A 16,219-nucleotide genomic window follows, 5' to 3' on the forward strand; every position below is an offset into this window, starting at 1 on the left:
CAGATGAGTGAATAATTATTAGATCTATTACACATAAAATGTGATATTATTATATGTGATTTTTAGTTGAATAAAAATATTTTTTATAAGTATTACAGTTCCTACCTCATTGTAATTATCTTCTTTGTGTTATGTTTTCCATATTTTCTCTTTCAGCGGGACAATGCAGAAAAGCATCCATTTCTCTAAAGATTATACTTCATTTTTCAATGCTGACATGAAGAAACCGCCAGTGCTGCCACATTGCAGACAAGCAATGCCTTCTATTTTGAAATGCAGTAGATTGCCTCCCTTCCATGAAGGCTACTCTCCCCACTTTACACATTACCAGTATGGGCACCCAGAAGACAGCCTGCACAACTTCCACGATGCACTAGAAAGCGGATCACGCAAAAGAAAGAATTTGCCTTCTAAGATGCCTCATGATGTTGACCTTGCAGATCCTAAAGACCAAATGCAGACAGATGAAGACGACCATTTTTATCCCTCCCATCTACCGTTGGTTTATCACTTACCTTCCCTGCCAAGTTACAATGCCAAGATGCTTGATTTGGCTAACATCGGCATTCCATACTACAGGTCAATGGACCATTTTTGGGTCAGTCCTGTAAAACAAGAACCTGTAAGGACAAATGTAGTGTGGCCCACTGGCTCTATATATCTACACCCTTCTTACCCATTGTTTCATAAAAGCTACCCTGACATGATTTTACCTTTCCAAGTGCCCTCCCAAAGATTACACATACATCATGCCTCTGACACAGGCCGACCAGAAGATGAAACCATCAGTAAAACTCAAATCCATGAGAGTGAGGACAACAAACAGAAGGTGGAGAGAGTTGACGTCAATATTCAGATTGACGAGAGATTCTATGTGGAGGTGGGCCACCAGAAACGTTGGAAATGTCCGATGTGTGAAAAGTCCTACACGTCCAAATATAACTTGGTGACCCATATATTAGGACACAGTGGCATCAAGCCACATGCTTGTGTGAGGTGCGGCAAGTTGTTTAAGCAGCAGAGTCATTTGCACACCCATATGCTAACTCACCAGGGCACCAGGCCACACAAGTGCCAAGTTTGCAACAAAGCTTTTACCCAAACCAGTCACTTAAAGCGACATATGATGCAGCACAGCGATGTGAAGCCATATAGCTGTAGGATATGTGGCAGGGGGTTTGCCTATCCAAGTGAACTGAAAGTCCATGAGACAAAGCATGAGAGCGGGCGAGAGAATATCTGCGTGGAGTGCGGACTTGACTTCCCAACACTGGCACAGCTTAAAAGACATTTGACGGCCCATAGGGGCCCTATACAATACAACTGCAGTGAATGCAATAAGACATTTCAGTATCCAAGCCAACTGCAAAATCACATGATGAAGCACAAGGATATCCGGCCCTATATCTGTTCCGAGTGTGGCATGGAATTTGTACAGTCGCATCATCTTAAGCAGCATTCCCTGACACATAAGGTCAGTAACAAACACTACTGTATCCCAGGCGGAGGTCTTCTTACATTATCATGCAAATTACACATATAGTTACATTGGCCTCAACTTTTGCTTGGGAATGATGACAAATTTAAAATATAGTGAGTTATATAGTAAGTAAATACTACTATATGTTATGTGCAGTGTGGACTTTCTATATAATAATAACTATTTATAAGGAAAATATGTAACATATAAATGTGTAGGATACCATCACTTTACACCTCTCCCATAGCTTGTAAATGGGTAATAATATCAGGTGTGTCCAAATAAAATGTTTATTTTTGAATACACTATTTATAATATAGTTTAGAGTAAACCCTGGAATACCACATCTACTGCTGTACAATAAGGTTTTTATGTATGCTCAATTTCCTTGGCAGCTTTGGAAGCAGAAGGGTTCGGGTCTAGCCAATGTTTGGCTCCCCGCTGTTGTTGAGCTTCAATTTCCAGCATCCTCTATTAGACTTAGTTTAGGAGGTGGCTATATATTCCATTAAAACTATTGTATGAACATTCTTGGCCTATAGATCATTAACAACTGGATGGCCATATGCCTAAAAAAATAAAAATAAAACAATAAGGTATGCAAAGATGGTTGCAAGGAATGAATGTTGCCTTGGCATAAAATATCCTCTGTTAGGTTTTTATGAGGGGTAGTATTATGCCTAGAGGTACCTACTGTATGCATAATTGTAGCTTTATCTTGTACTTTACTTGAGACATTAATGGAAGGGCACAGTTTGTATCTCACAGTACATACCAGGATTCTGTACATCCTTTTTGTGGGATTGCGGTTCCAATTTATGTCATGAAAGTAAGGAGGCATCAGGTATTTATTACCAGTGTTGTAACTACCTCCATTGCAGAGGTGGATACATGAGGACCAAAAATAAGGAAGTCCTTGTTTGCCACTCTAACTTCTAATCATGCGCAGTGCTCAGAAAATGTTCTATGAAGAACCATTTGAACTTTCCACAACTTATAGCCCAGACGAGGCTTTGGTACCTATGCACCAGAAGAGCGTAATGGTAGCATGTGGAGAATGGCCAAGCATTCTTCTCCTCCTTTCCCACATTTATATAGAGCCATGTAATGGAATATTACAACTCTGTTAATTAAAAGTTTCACATTTTGCAGATCACCTGTATAGAGTGATAGTTTTTCTATGGAAAAGTGCGTCAGAGGCCCTCACCCAATGGCCCTCTTGCAAAGCAGAATCCAATTTTTAAATATGTGTGTGCAATATGAGGAACATGAGTATGTCCATCCTGCATTCAGCCACATACACCTAAAACCGCCCAAGGCCTTCCATTGTGAGATGCCAGAATTTTAGAAATAAGTGAATTTACTAAAAAATAGATACAAGACATCATAGCATGGGAATTGTGTAACTCCCAACTCTGTACTCATGCCGTGTCCCCATTTGGGTTGAACATATTGAGTTGAACATAATAATCATATTATAGGAGAAATCTGAAGATATTAATGATTTTAATTAGAATCTGAATAATATCAATGAATCTCATGTGTGCTTGTATATAGAAATGTACATGTAAAACATCTTCTTTCTGTTACTTATGCATTAAGGGTGTGAAGGAACACAAGTGTAGGATTTGTGGTAGAGAATTCACTCTTTTGGCCAACATGAAGAGGCACATCCTGATCCACACAAACATCCGAGCCTACCAGTGTCATCTGTGCTTCAAAAGCTTTGTTCAGAAACAGACTCTCAAGGCACACATGATCGTCCATTCTGACATTAAACCTTTCAAGTGCAAGGTGAGAAAACTTCTTAACATTAAACTTTAAGTTACAGTACTTTAGTGATCACTTAGCACTTTGCTCTTTTATTAATTTTTTTATATTTTGTACCTTAAAATGCTTGTCTGCTTTAGACAACTTGGTTTCCCATGCCCATCCCCTTATAGCAGCCACCATAGGGACACTCCTAGTTTCCAGAGTCTGGGTGTATGTTTACTAAAGTGCAGGTTTTTAGAAGTGGAGATGTTGCCCATAGCAACCAATCAGATTATAGCTATTATCTTTTATAAGGTGCTAGATAAATGTTAAGTAGAATCTGATTAGTTTTGTATGGGCAACATCTCCACTTCTAAAAACCCGCACTTTCCCTACAATGACACTGCAAAGAAAACATAAGCATTACAAGCACACCTGTTGTATGTAGACCCCTCTTAACCTCCCCTAATCTGGTTCAAGGTGCAAGTCGCAGAATAATACCTTTAAATCATGATTGGCCCACTGCAATAGAATTGGAATCCTGGTTTGATAGAGCAAGTCCTACCTGAGAGTGATCTATGTTGGCCTGAGCAATATAAAATGTTTCTTGTTACAGGAGTAGGACTCAAGCACAGGTATATAATAAATTATCTGGAAACTATGTCCTGTTTGACCCAGGAGCTATGCAGAAGATTAGCCGAACAGGCTAGTGGAGGTGTGGGACTGGAAATGGAAGGGTAATCGGGAACAAAACCCAAAATCCGAATTGGAAGTAGCTGAGGTCACAAGACGATGTTAAGGGTTGGTGATAGCTGTACTGTCTATGAGGCCAAAGTTTAGCAGCAGATTAACCGTAGCAAAGGAGTCCTCAGTACTAATACATTGCCCAGTGATGAGAACAGATACCTTAAACATGATGAATGTAGGTGTTGGCACTAATGAGGTGTGATGTGAGAATCCTGTAGCAATTGCAAATCTCTCAGTGAGCCAGATGCAGGGATTAATAAATGACATTATTTCGTACTGATACAATGCACACCGAAACGTAAAGCCCCCATACATCAGCAATCGATTGTGGCAATCCTACGATTTATGTAAAAAAATCTGCAATGTATGGGCTTCACAGATTGCAGATTTCAACCAAAAAGTGATTGGAATTGATAAATCATTTTGTCCAACATGTTGGATTTCACAGACCGTTACTAGTAAAATGATGGAGCCTTTCAAGATTGGCAGATCTGTATTTGCTGAAAATAATCTGCAAATCACTGAAAAAGATCTGTAATGTATGGGCGCAGATTGCTAGATTGGGAAATCCTAAAATCGGGCAATAAAACTTTAAATGTTCAATTGTCGTTTTCTGATTACTGATGTACAGTAGGGGTGCCTTAACACTGCAACTGGAACCTATGATGCAGCTGTGGGCACAGGAGGGGCTGTGCTAATGGTTTGATAAATTAGATATTGTTACATTTAGGGGCAGATCCAATTCGATATGTGGGTTTTTCCGCTGCAAATTGCTCCGCCTTGAGCAATTCAATTAAAAGCCACATCCCCTTACATTAGGGATGGGGAACCTCAGGCCCAGGGGCCGTATAAGACCCCCGGAATCATTTGTTCTGGCCCTCTGAGCTTTTTTCTGCTAGCCTCATCTAGATAGCAGGGTGCCTATAATGGCAAAAAGTAAGTATGGTGTTCGCTCACATCAGCTTAATGATATTGCTCAGGTGCTTGTAAAGGGCGGGGTTTATACTGAACCACAGAAAAAAGAAGATTCCCTCCAGCACACTGCAGCAATATTAGCAAAAATACTTGAATCCTACATGATAATAGAAATTCAGAGATATTGGTTGCATACATTTGCAAATATATGATTAAGTGCCGGGCCAGGGTCAAGGCTCCTCTATACCGGCGTCCCTAACATTAAGGGGTTCACGTCCGAGGCGCAGAGCAGCCAAAAGAACCCAGCCAAGGACCACTCCCAGGGCATCACACAAAAAATGGAAGAAAAGTGATAGTGAAGTGTAAAGTATAGATGTGTCAAGATAATCAATAAGTGTTAATATAATAATAAAGAATTAAAATGACATAAATAATAAACAAACAAATGGAAAGGTGATGAAAATATATCTATGTGAATTAAGTGGTGATGCCCTGAAAAAGGCCCAGCCAGAGCCACTCCGGGGGCCCCACACCCAAACGCTCACCCCAAAATAATTATTGCTACAAAATAGTAGCACCCACTCTGGGTCATATAATTACAATTAATGTACTGCATGATAACAGCACATGTATAAACTGAGAGCTGACTCACCTAGGAGGTACCCCAAAAACCTCCAAATGGCACTATACAGACCAGCATATCCTCCCAATGCTGGCTCCTTTCATGCCTCTCAGAACCTTCAAAAAGCAAGTATGGTGGTCGCTCACATCAGCTTAATGATATAGCACAGGTGCTTGTAAAGGGCATTATATTAACACTTATTGATTATCTTAACACATCTATACTTTACACTTCTCTATCACCTTTCTTCCCTTTTCGTGTGATGCTTTGGGAGTGGTCCTTGGCTGGGTTCTTTTGGGCTGCTCTGCATCTCGGACGTGAACCCCTTATTGTTAGGGACACCGGTATAGAGGAGTCTTGACGCTGGCCCGGCGCTTAATCATATATTTGCGAATGTATGCAACCAATACCTCTGAATTCTATTATCATGTAGGATTCAAGTATTTTTGCTAATATTGCTGCAGTGTGCTGGAGGGAATCTTCTTTTTTCTGTGCCTATAATGGCACCCTGAGGCCAGAATCTATGCAGTAGTGCCACCTGGAGCATCCTTAGGATACTTTAGACGGTCACACCACTGCCCTTACAGCTCCCCGAAGCATACTCAGGATGCTCCAGGCATTGCTGTAATCACTCGCAATTGTGGCCCGCCCCCATGTGACATCACACGGAGGGGGCATGGCCTGCACCAGGCCCACAAATAATGTTATATATATATCAAAATGGCCTTCGGCAGAAAAAAGGTTCCCCACCCCTGCCTTACATTAAGCCTCAGAGGGTACACTTAACGCAAAAATTTTCTTGCAGCCTCAGGAGCTGCAAGGAAATAATCTGTGGTAAATGCTCCCTCTGCAGTTTAACACGGAAACTATGGATTACTGGGCATTACCCACATGTTCACCACGTGGTAAAAATGCTAAATAACCCGAAGCTTTACTCACGCGGTAAACACAGCAGGTAATTGAATCTGCCCCTTAGAGTATGGTCTCATAGCTTGTGTAACCACTCAGACACGCACACACAGCCTATAGGGCTATATATCACAATCTCCATTTTTAATACAGTTGTGATGAGAAGATATTGACTACATTTGGAAATCATTTTCCCTTGGATTCAGCAATCCTGTCTTGCTGAGACACAGGCACCAATAAGAGCCTGTCCTGGCAAAGAGTTGGAAGCAATGCGCTAGCTACAGTTATCACCTTACTTCCAGGTATGGAGCCAGCGAGCCGTATCCGCATGCCTAGCTATCGGGCTGAACATGCATCAGTACAGGGCAGCAGGGAGGGATCCGAAGTACAGTAGCCCATAGCCCACTATGGGCTAACACTATCTGATGATGGCATTACCTATCAGGGACAATTTATCAGCTCCCAGCCTATGGAGGCTGCTTTTGCAATCGGAAATGAAGGAACCACAGCAAATATATCTGGTGTCCAGTATCCGCAGCAAATGTCTGCTTTCGGGGGGATTTTGCACAAAATTACTTTCAGAAATATGACCGTATATATGTATGAATTACATGTTCTGGGTCAAGTACTCAATAAGAGTCACGATTATGATATTTAGCATATGTTTATATTGGTTACTTCTCATAAGTAGATATGTGCCGTAAACCACCGCCCCCTACTGTTCCCTGAGGTGTGTTGGGAATATTAATGATTGTAAGGAAACAGAAAAAGGACATAAACAAGCCCTGGCTCCCACATTACTCCTCTGGTGATATGTTAACGCTTAATCTGTCCGACTCTGTGCGGGCTGCTTTCATCTTCAATGATGGAGAGAGAACAAATGAACTGTGTTTTGTCTTTGACGCACCCCCTGCCAACATGGCAAAGAACTCAAAGGGATCTTGGTAACTTCATTTTTTTTTTTTATTTGGCCCATGTACAGCAGGGATTAAGGCAATGACCAGATAGCGGCATTCTGGCGTACAGCTCCTCCTCAAGAGAAGGAAGGATATAACTAACTGAAATGCCTTCATAACAATGGCTGACATGCCCCTTTGGGAATAGCTTGCAAATAGATTTCATTTTGCTTTCTCTTGTACTTGTCAAGTCTTCCTGTTTTCTCACGCTCCTTTTGGACAGTTTCTAGTCATTCTCATTCTGATTTTCTCTCTCTGCCTCTCATAAGGAAATGACACCCTTCTTATAGGGGAAGACAGCACAGCAGAAGTCTTTGTATCTCTCTGCAGGCTGCAGGTTTGCGTTGCTTAGTACTCAGACTGAATGTGAAAAACAAAAAGAAACACTTTGTACTAGTACTAGGTGTATACTGGCTATTATTATTATTATTAATTATATAACATTCCTGGCAGCTTTGTGATTCTTGTCACTGGTTTCTTTTCCATTGGATGTTACACAGAGCTTTGCCCCTGGTCCAAATACAGATCTATATTTTTTGGTAGTCGTATTTAACTTGGATTCCTTATTTGTCAATTCTGTACCTTGATTTACTTGGATTAACGGTATATGTTAAAATTATTTATCGTAGCCAATTTAAATTATTTTTTTTTCCTTAAAGACTTGGCAAAGGGCATAGGGGCTGATGCAGGGTTAATGAAAATAAGTCTGTTAACGGATTTTGCAATCTTTAGCACTGCGCATGCTCTGGAGCCGAGTAATTCAGAATTGTGCGCACCTCAGTTGCAGCGTCACTTGCAGGTGAATGGATGTAACTGGGTGCAACTGGGAATTCCCAAGTAGTTAATGTTCTGAAGGCGTTGAAATGCGGGGTACATGGAGTGGTGCATAAGCAGAGCTCCGTCTGATTTCAGATGGATCTCCTGCACCAGGTATAGGGCTGGTGTACGTGTGCACTGATAATGATCACAATCACTACCACAAGCATACGCAAAAGAGCGGTGCGGCCGTATAGATGCGCGTAACTCTGCATACAGGCGAATATCCACATCTAGTTCTGTGCACACAGTCCTAGTGCGGCCAGCTGAATCCGCCCCATAATGTCCAAGGTCTTCTGTTTCATACAAGTGTGATACACCAATGATAATAAACTATATCCCATCACCAGGGGCGGTTTAAAAGAGGAGGGGGCCCATGTGCAGACTCAGTGCGGGCCCCCTCCTCTCTCTAGCGGTACCACGGCGGATGCAGTAGAGTAGATTCTTGCTTAGTGTCAGAATGTACTGCGCATGCACGGATCTCTGGGAAAATGGCGCCCATGCCATATTCCCCTGGACAGCAGTACTGCGCATGCGTGAGTCTCCGGGAAAATAGCTGCTGCCATGTTCCCAGTGATTTCCCGTCCCGGCGCTGCAGAGCGGAGACAATGGACAGGTAAGTATAAAAACTATATGGGTACAGGGTGTGCAGTGAGGGCCCCCCTGGGCCTAGGGGCCCACACCACACACCCTGCACCCATTATAGATACGCTCCTGCTCGTCACCCAAATAAAATAATGTTTCCAACTTATTTAGTACAAAACCATACAGGTAGTTGTGCAAGAAAACACACACATTATTATCCCAGACACTATTATGCAGCTCCCAGTGGTATTGTAGAGAACTCATCACCACCACTCTGCAATCCTAGACAATCAGATATAGGGGCCTATTCATCATTACTTAAATGGCCTGTTAACCATGCAGAAACGCTAGTTTCCGCATATGTAGGTTACAGGGACATTCATCATCAGAGGTCCGATAGGATCACCTGATATTCGCAAAACTCTGAAAACAACGTTTTCGGAGTTTGCCTGCGAGAACAAACACCATGTTCTTGTAGCCCCGTTCCTTCCTAAGGGAAGGTGTTCCAGGGATGTGAAGAGGGATCCAAGTGGATCCCTCCTCCGCCACCTCACTGACTCCCTAGGGAAGTAACGCTGCTACTTCTGTATCTGTAATCGCAGGGATAGCTGTTTTTCGGAGCAGCTGTCCCCACACCAAAGCAATGATGAATTGCTCCGGTGTTAAGTATCCCCCACAGCGAGGTGAATACTTCATCATCGGATGATGAATAGGCTCCATAGTGAATTTTCTCGTCACCGCTTCTACTGTCATGTGATCAGATACAGGGACTCCTCTAGTCACTGCTTCTACTGTCATGTGATCAGATACAGGGACTCCTCTAGCCACCGCTTCTACTGTCATGTGATCAGATACAGGGACTCCTCTAGTCACCGCTTCTACTGTCATGTGATCAGATACAGGGACTCCTCTAGTCACCGCTTCTATTGTCATGTGATCAGATACAGGGACTCCTCTCGTCACCGCTTCTACTGTCATGTGATCAGATACAGGGACTCCTCTAGCCACCGCTTCTACTGTCATGTGATCAGATACAGGGACTCCTCTAGTCACCACTTCTACTGTCATGTGATCAGATACAGGGACTCCTCTAGCCACTGCTTCTACTATCATGTGATCAGATACAGGGACTCCTCTAGCCACTGCTTCTACTGTCATGTGATCAGATACAGGGACCCCTCTAGCCACTGCTTCTACTGTCATGTGATCAGATACAGGGACTCCTCTAGTCACCGCTTCTACTGTCATGTGATCAGATACAGGGACTCCTCTAGTCACCGCTTCTACTGTCATGTGATCAGATACAGGGACTCCTCTAGTCACCGCTTCTACTGTCATGTGATCAGATACAGGGACTCCTCTAGTCACCGCTTCTACTGTCATGTGATCAGATACAGGGACTCCTCTAGTCACCGCTTCTACTATCATGTGATCAGATACAGGGACTCCTCTAGCCACTGCTTCTACTGTCATGTGATCAGATACAGGGACTCCTCTAGCCACCGCTTCTACTATCATGTGATCAGATACAGGGACTCCTCTAGTCACCGCTTCTACTGTCTTGTGATCAGATACAGGGACTCCTCTAGCCACCGCTTCTACTGTCATGTGATCAGATACAGGGACTCCTCTAGCCACCACTTCTACTGTCATGTGATCAGATACAGGGACTCCTCTAGTCGCTGTTTCTACTCTGACATATGGGCTGGTCATTTTTATTAATATAGATTTGAATGTGAATATTAGTCTAATTTTTGTAGTACTTATATTTATTCCTGTAATGTCTTACAGCTGTGTGGGAAGGCGTTTAATCGAATGCACAATTTAATGGGCCACATGCACCTCCATTCAGACAGCAAACCCTTCAAGTGTCTGTACTGCCCCAGCAAATTTACACTAAAGGGAAACCTTACCCGGCATATGAAGGTTAAACATGGTGTTACTGAAAGAAGATACCACTCTCGAGGTAAAAATACATAGCAATTATCATCTTGTGTTTATATGCTGGCTCATTGATCTCAACTTAATGGTCTAAGAGGGTCTGGTACGGGATCCCGGCAGTCCGGAAGCTGGTGGTCAGAATACTGACAGTGGCATCCCGACAGTTAGAATCCAGATGCCTGCAGGTAAGTACCCTAACCTCCCCCTAACCCACCTTTCCCACAGCCTAACAATAATCCCCTGCCTAGTGCCTAACCCTAATCCCTACCCTAACTCTAACACCAAGCATAATACTTACCATCGGGATGTCATCGGTCGGGACCTCTGGAGCCGGGATTCTCACCACCAGCAACCCGACCGCCGGGATGCTGACTACATCCTGTCTAAGACCACAGTGAGTATAACTCTGGGGTTCATTTAACAAAAAAAAAAGACACTGAGAAATTGTGGTCTGTGCTCTCCTATGGACACTGTTCTTCATGCAGCTTTGGATGTGGCATCACAATTCTTTACTTGGAAAAATTGTGTATTATACACTAATGAACTAACTATACCCACTAAGCACAGGATACACCTGGAAGTACTATTCTTGGTGCATACTAATAGTTAGAGAGCATGGCTGTCAGAAATACTATAACAATGACCCTACATGTGGCTTGTTATTCTCACTGAATGAATGCTAAGGGCCTGAATCAGAGTTCTACGCTGTGCTGATGTTATCACAGCTGAGCGATAATCGGCAAACTGCGCCTGCATATAAGTCACACTGCGCACGCGTCTGAGTTGCACTGCGCATGTATCAAGGTGCATTTCCATAGTCGCTCATAGCGAGTATTTTCTCGCGGTGTACTTGACCATCAGGGAGAGTTTGGGGGAGATAACGTAGAGTGGCGGCAAAGAACACAGGTGTGTTGCAACCATTTTCGTGGGCATGCCGCAGCCTGCGTATGTGATCCAGTACCCAAGAAATATAGCTCTGGCGTCTCAATTCCCACAGCCATTCTACCAGATCAAAGGGTTACTCAGGACTGCAACAATCAAATGATCTGTGTCTAATGTGGCATATTTGTACATAGATGCTTGTATTTGCAAAGCTGCCGGTGGGCGTCTGAATACATTCCTCGGCGGCTGGAACATTTGCATATTTTTGCATAGCAGCTGTGTATGGGATCAGCTGTGGTGACATTAGTGTACATCTCTGAGCCAGGCCCATAAATCCATTGATTTAGTCATAGCCAAACACCGCACTCCCACTCTGCGGTCAATGAATGCTGCTTCCACCTTCTGCCTGTTAAGATGACACACGGTGGGTGGGGATTCAGTGTCTGAGAAGGTGTACGATTTCTATTAGGTGGCGGGAGGAGGGGGGGCGGTGCGTACCTAGGGTGTCCCCAGAGTTATTACCGCCAGAGGGATTTGGCTTTTAAGGCGGATCTGTCAGATTTAATCAGCGGTGTACCGTTAGCCATGGTGCCCGGATCATGTGTGTGCCCCCCCAAGTGTGGCAGGTAGGGGGCGTGTCCAGCATGTAGCAGGAAAGTGACAGGGGAAATAAAAATAAACATTAGGGGCAGATTCAAACTGGGGCATAGAGGGATAGATATATTCCAACTCACTAAAGTAATTCCACTAATAAAATATACAGTAATCTAACATTAATATAATCAATGTTACATTATATGTACTATAATATAATGCCCCCACTGCACATAGTGCCCAAAATTCACATGCTACACAATAATGCCCCCAAATCACATTACACTACACAGTAGTGTCTTTTTTTTCATGTTACACCACCTATTATTCATGTTATATCACACAATAGTGCCCCTTATTCACATTATGCTACACAGTAATGCACACAGTGCACATTATGCCACACAGTAGTGCCCTTTACTCACATTATGCCACACAGTAGTGTCCCTTATTCATGTTATGCCACAGTAGTGTCGCTTATACACATTATGCCACAGTAGTGCCTCTTATACACCTTATACCACAGTAGTACCCCTTTTAGGCATGTGGCATCAGAGCAGTCAGGCGTGACCTCACTAGACTCACTGCTCTGGCTCCTCCCAGTGATGGGTGTTGTGACCTGGGCTCTCAGTAGCAGCACCTGGTTCAGGCCTCCCCTCAGCAGCACGGACACAGCCTCCATGTTCTCTCCTCCTGTATGACTAATTCTCAGTCTGTGCAACGCGGGCCGGCTGACGTCAGGACCAGGGTGGGAAGTGGGACCCAGCTCAGTGGAGGCAAAGAGGAGAAGCCGGGATGACAATGGGAGGGAACTGCCTACTCCCTCTTTGTTATTGCCTGTTGCTCCATCCTTCCTCCCTTCTGCTCAGTCCCAGAGCCGCATTAAGACCTTATAGGGCCCTAGGCAAAATACCACCTCGGCCCCATATTAATGTATATATAAATACATACAGTATATAAATTCCTCACACAGCTCTCCCACCCTCAATCATATCTCTGCCCTCACACGCACAGCTCTTTTTCCTCACTCAGCTCTCCTCCCGTCAAACACACAGAGTGCTCCCCCCTCACTTAGTCCCCCACACACACAGCTTTTCCCACTCACTGAGATCCACCCAAGCAGCTCTCTGCCCCCTCACTCTGCTCCCTGTTCACACAATACTCTATCCCCTCAAACACAGATTCTCCAACCACTCAGATCCCCCCTCCTCACACAAAACATCCCCAAACACACAGCTCATCCCACTTACTGAGACCCCCCCTCATTCAGCCCCCCTCAAACACGCACAGCTCTCCCCACTCAGTCAGATCCCCCCCACACAGATCTTCAAACACATACACAGTGCTTCCCCCTCACTCTTCTCCTATGTCCCCTCCTCACTTTCACAAAGATTAGAGAGATCAGTGCCTCCATACTGGGGGTGTGGTTTGGGCAAAGCCGCAAGCATTGCTCCGCCGACACCTTGATCCCTCTCCGGAATTACTGATCTCTCTATGTGCTTCAGGTCAGGTTCAGAAGATGACCCGCACCCTGGCTGTTTTCTGATCTCCTGTCCTGCCCCCTGGGCGGAGCAGGCATCTGGAGCATGTGCTCTACTGGAACCACCCTCGCTACGCCCCTGGATCTCATCTAAATTTAAAAACTTGTGTGCCCAAATTTGATATTATCCTTGTTGCTGGTATCTCAAGCAAAGCAGCTGGATCAGACTGTGTGTGACTACAGATAAATAGCTATGATATACATATGGGATAGGTATAATATGAATCGAGATAAATTAGAGGTTTAAAAAAACCTAAATTATATAGCGATATGCAGCATTGTGAGGGTTGTGGCAGCTTACTTTATATCACTATTGAATAAATATTGGAGGTAACATAAAAATGAGTTTATAACACAGGAAAAGTCAGAGCTATAGTGCACATTAACACATTTTCATTCTGTTTCCACTTTCCAGGGTTGGGCAGGGCAAGGACAGATCTTTCCCACTCGATTGTTCTTTGCAGTGCAGAGCAGAAAGAACCTTTTGACCTATCTAGAAAGAGAAGAGTTAAAGAAACGTCTTGTCATTCAGACGGTGAGAGCGCTAAGGGTAGTTCTTCCCAAGAAGAGGAAGAAGACCGGTGCAGCACTCTGGGAATATATGAGAAAGACTTTAATTATGAGTCAGAGGAGCATCCAAGTGGTTTGAAGAAGACACGTATCAAGGAAAAGCAAGATATTCTACACAGAGAAAGAGATAGAGAAGGAATAAGTCACCAACACAAAGAGGAAGGAGAAGAGACAAACCTGAGCGATCAAGGGGGAAGTTTTGGTCCATCTGTTCCTCATTACTTATATTACAAGAACAGAAACACAAACTTAAAATGAGATGTCTGAGGACTGAAATCATTATTATACCACAGACAACATCCCTAAATATGTAAAATGAGGTTGACAGCATAATATCACACCCCAGTAAATAAAGGCTAATATTATGTCACATGAAATCTAATGCTATTATGTAATTTGGCATGTATTGTTATCGCTCAACCTAGACTTGTAGTCGGTTAGATTTCAATCCATCTGCTTTCATTAATTGCAACAATAAACCATAGAAAAAATCAATTTGCATAGACCTATATTAATCACCTAAATATGTCTAATGTTTTACAGGACATTTAATCTAAACGGTATAAAAGTGATAGAAACCCCTGAGAGCGCAAAATACGTAGTGATAGAAACCACTGAGAGGTCAACCACTATAGAGAGTTCCCAAACTCCCAAGTAGAACATAAAGTAAAAACAAACAGTAGTGGTAACCTCTTGGCGCTCAAATCACAATAAAATGTATAAGCCTCAGTATATGCTGATTAAAATCATTTTATTTACATATAATGACAGAATAAAAAGAGGCATAATAAGACAGAAACATGTAAAAAATGTGTGCAAAATAAAGTGCTAGATCACAAATTGAGCACAAATCGATGAGAGTCCTACCCGATTGGGGGGATGGAGCCACAGGATCTGATATACAGGGTAACTCCAGACTACCCTGTATAGGCTCCAAAGAGTCTTAGGGCCTGATTCAGAGCTGGACGCTCTAACCAGAGCGCTCGCTCTGAATCAGGGCCGGGCTACCTAAAGTTGGAGCGGCCTCTTGGACGCTCGCATAGCTGTGGGTTACCACCCACAGCTTATGCGAGCGTCCATGATGATGATTGCGATGGTCAAGACCATCGCGACCATCGGGCTTGCGACGAGACCCTGTGGTAGGGTCTCGTGGCCGCAAGCCCTGGAGTGATTTTGGCTCTATCAGAGCCAAAATCACTCCCACTGACATCACTAGTGACTGACATCACTGACATCACTAGTGATGTCAGTGGGGCCGGACCCAGACGGTAGGCGTTCCCATGGGAACGCCTCCATCTGGCAGCCACGCCCCCGGCTCGCCCCCAAAGGGGGTGTGCTGTCACTCACCATCGACAGCACGCCCCCTTTGGTGCGAGACCCAGTGCGACGGCTTCCCCATCGCTCGCTGGGTCTCGCGCATGCGCACGACGGAGCTCCCTCCGTTGTGCGCATGCGCACTTGGGCACCATCGACCCGCTTGCGAGCGTACAGCGCTCGCGAGCGTGTCTGAATGAGACCCTTAGTCCCAAAAGGAAAAGGTTGTCCCAATAAAGTTAGATGCAGCATGCATAGAACGGCCAAGGTGTTTCGAGCTTCTCCTGAGCTCTTTGTCAAGTATGGATATGTGAGTGCTTGTAGTCTTCCTGATATACCCCTACTAAATGGGCACGGGTTGAAGACAAGAAGTTCGCGGACGTTCACTTCCTGTTTGGCCTCCACGTGGTCCCGCATGTCGCCGGAAGTGCGCGCCTCGTGACTTCCGGTTTTCATAAAGATGCCGGCGGCGGGGAAGATGTAACACCCACATGGTCCTGAAGTGCGTGCTTCTTAACTTCCGGTTTGCGCTATCCACATGGCCCTGTATGTAACCGGAAGTGTGCGCTCCATAACCCCCGGCTCCTACATGAATG

At 44.1% G+C, this 16,219-nt stretch overlaps 1 protein-coding gene across 1 annotated transcript in view; it reads left to right on the top strand.

Annotated features, from left to right (window-relative positions):
* The window catches only part of ZNF366 (zinc finger protein 366), a 58,365-nt gene extending 43,782 nt beyond the window's left edge, over positions 1-14,583 (top strand). The window contains 5 exon segments of the mRNA XM_088443695.1: positions 157-1,474; positions 3,083-3,274; positions 10,574-10,748; positions 14,155-14,561; positions 14,563-14,583. Coding sequence (XP_088299821.1) covers positions 164-1,474; positions 3,083-3,274; positions 10,574-10,748; positions 14,155-14,561; positions 14,563-14,583 — 2,106 coding nt within the window. The 5' untranslated portion in view covers positions 157-163.
* Positions 14,584-16,219: the final 1,636 nt, after the last annotated feature.

The sequence above is a fragment of the Taudactylus pleione genome, unplaced genomic scaffold (genome assembly GCF_031769625.1).
Source record: "Taudactylus pleione unplaced genomic scaffold, aTauple2 ptg000333l, whole genome shotgun sequence".
NCBI lineage: Eukaryota > Metazoa > Chordata > Amphibia > Anura > Myobatrachidae > Taudactylus > Taudactylus pleione.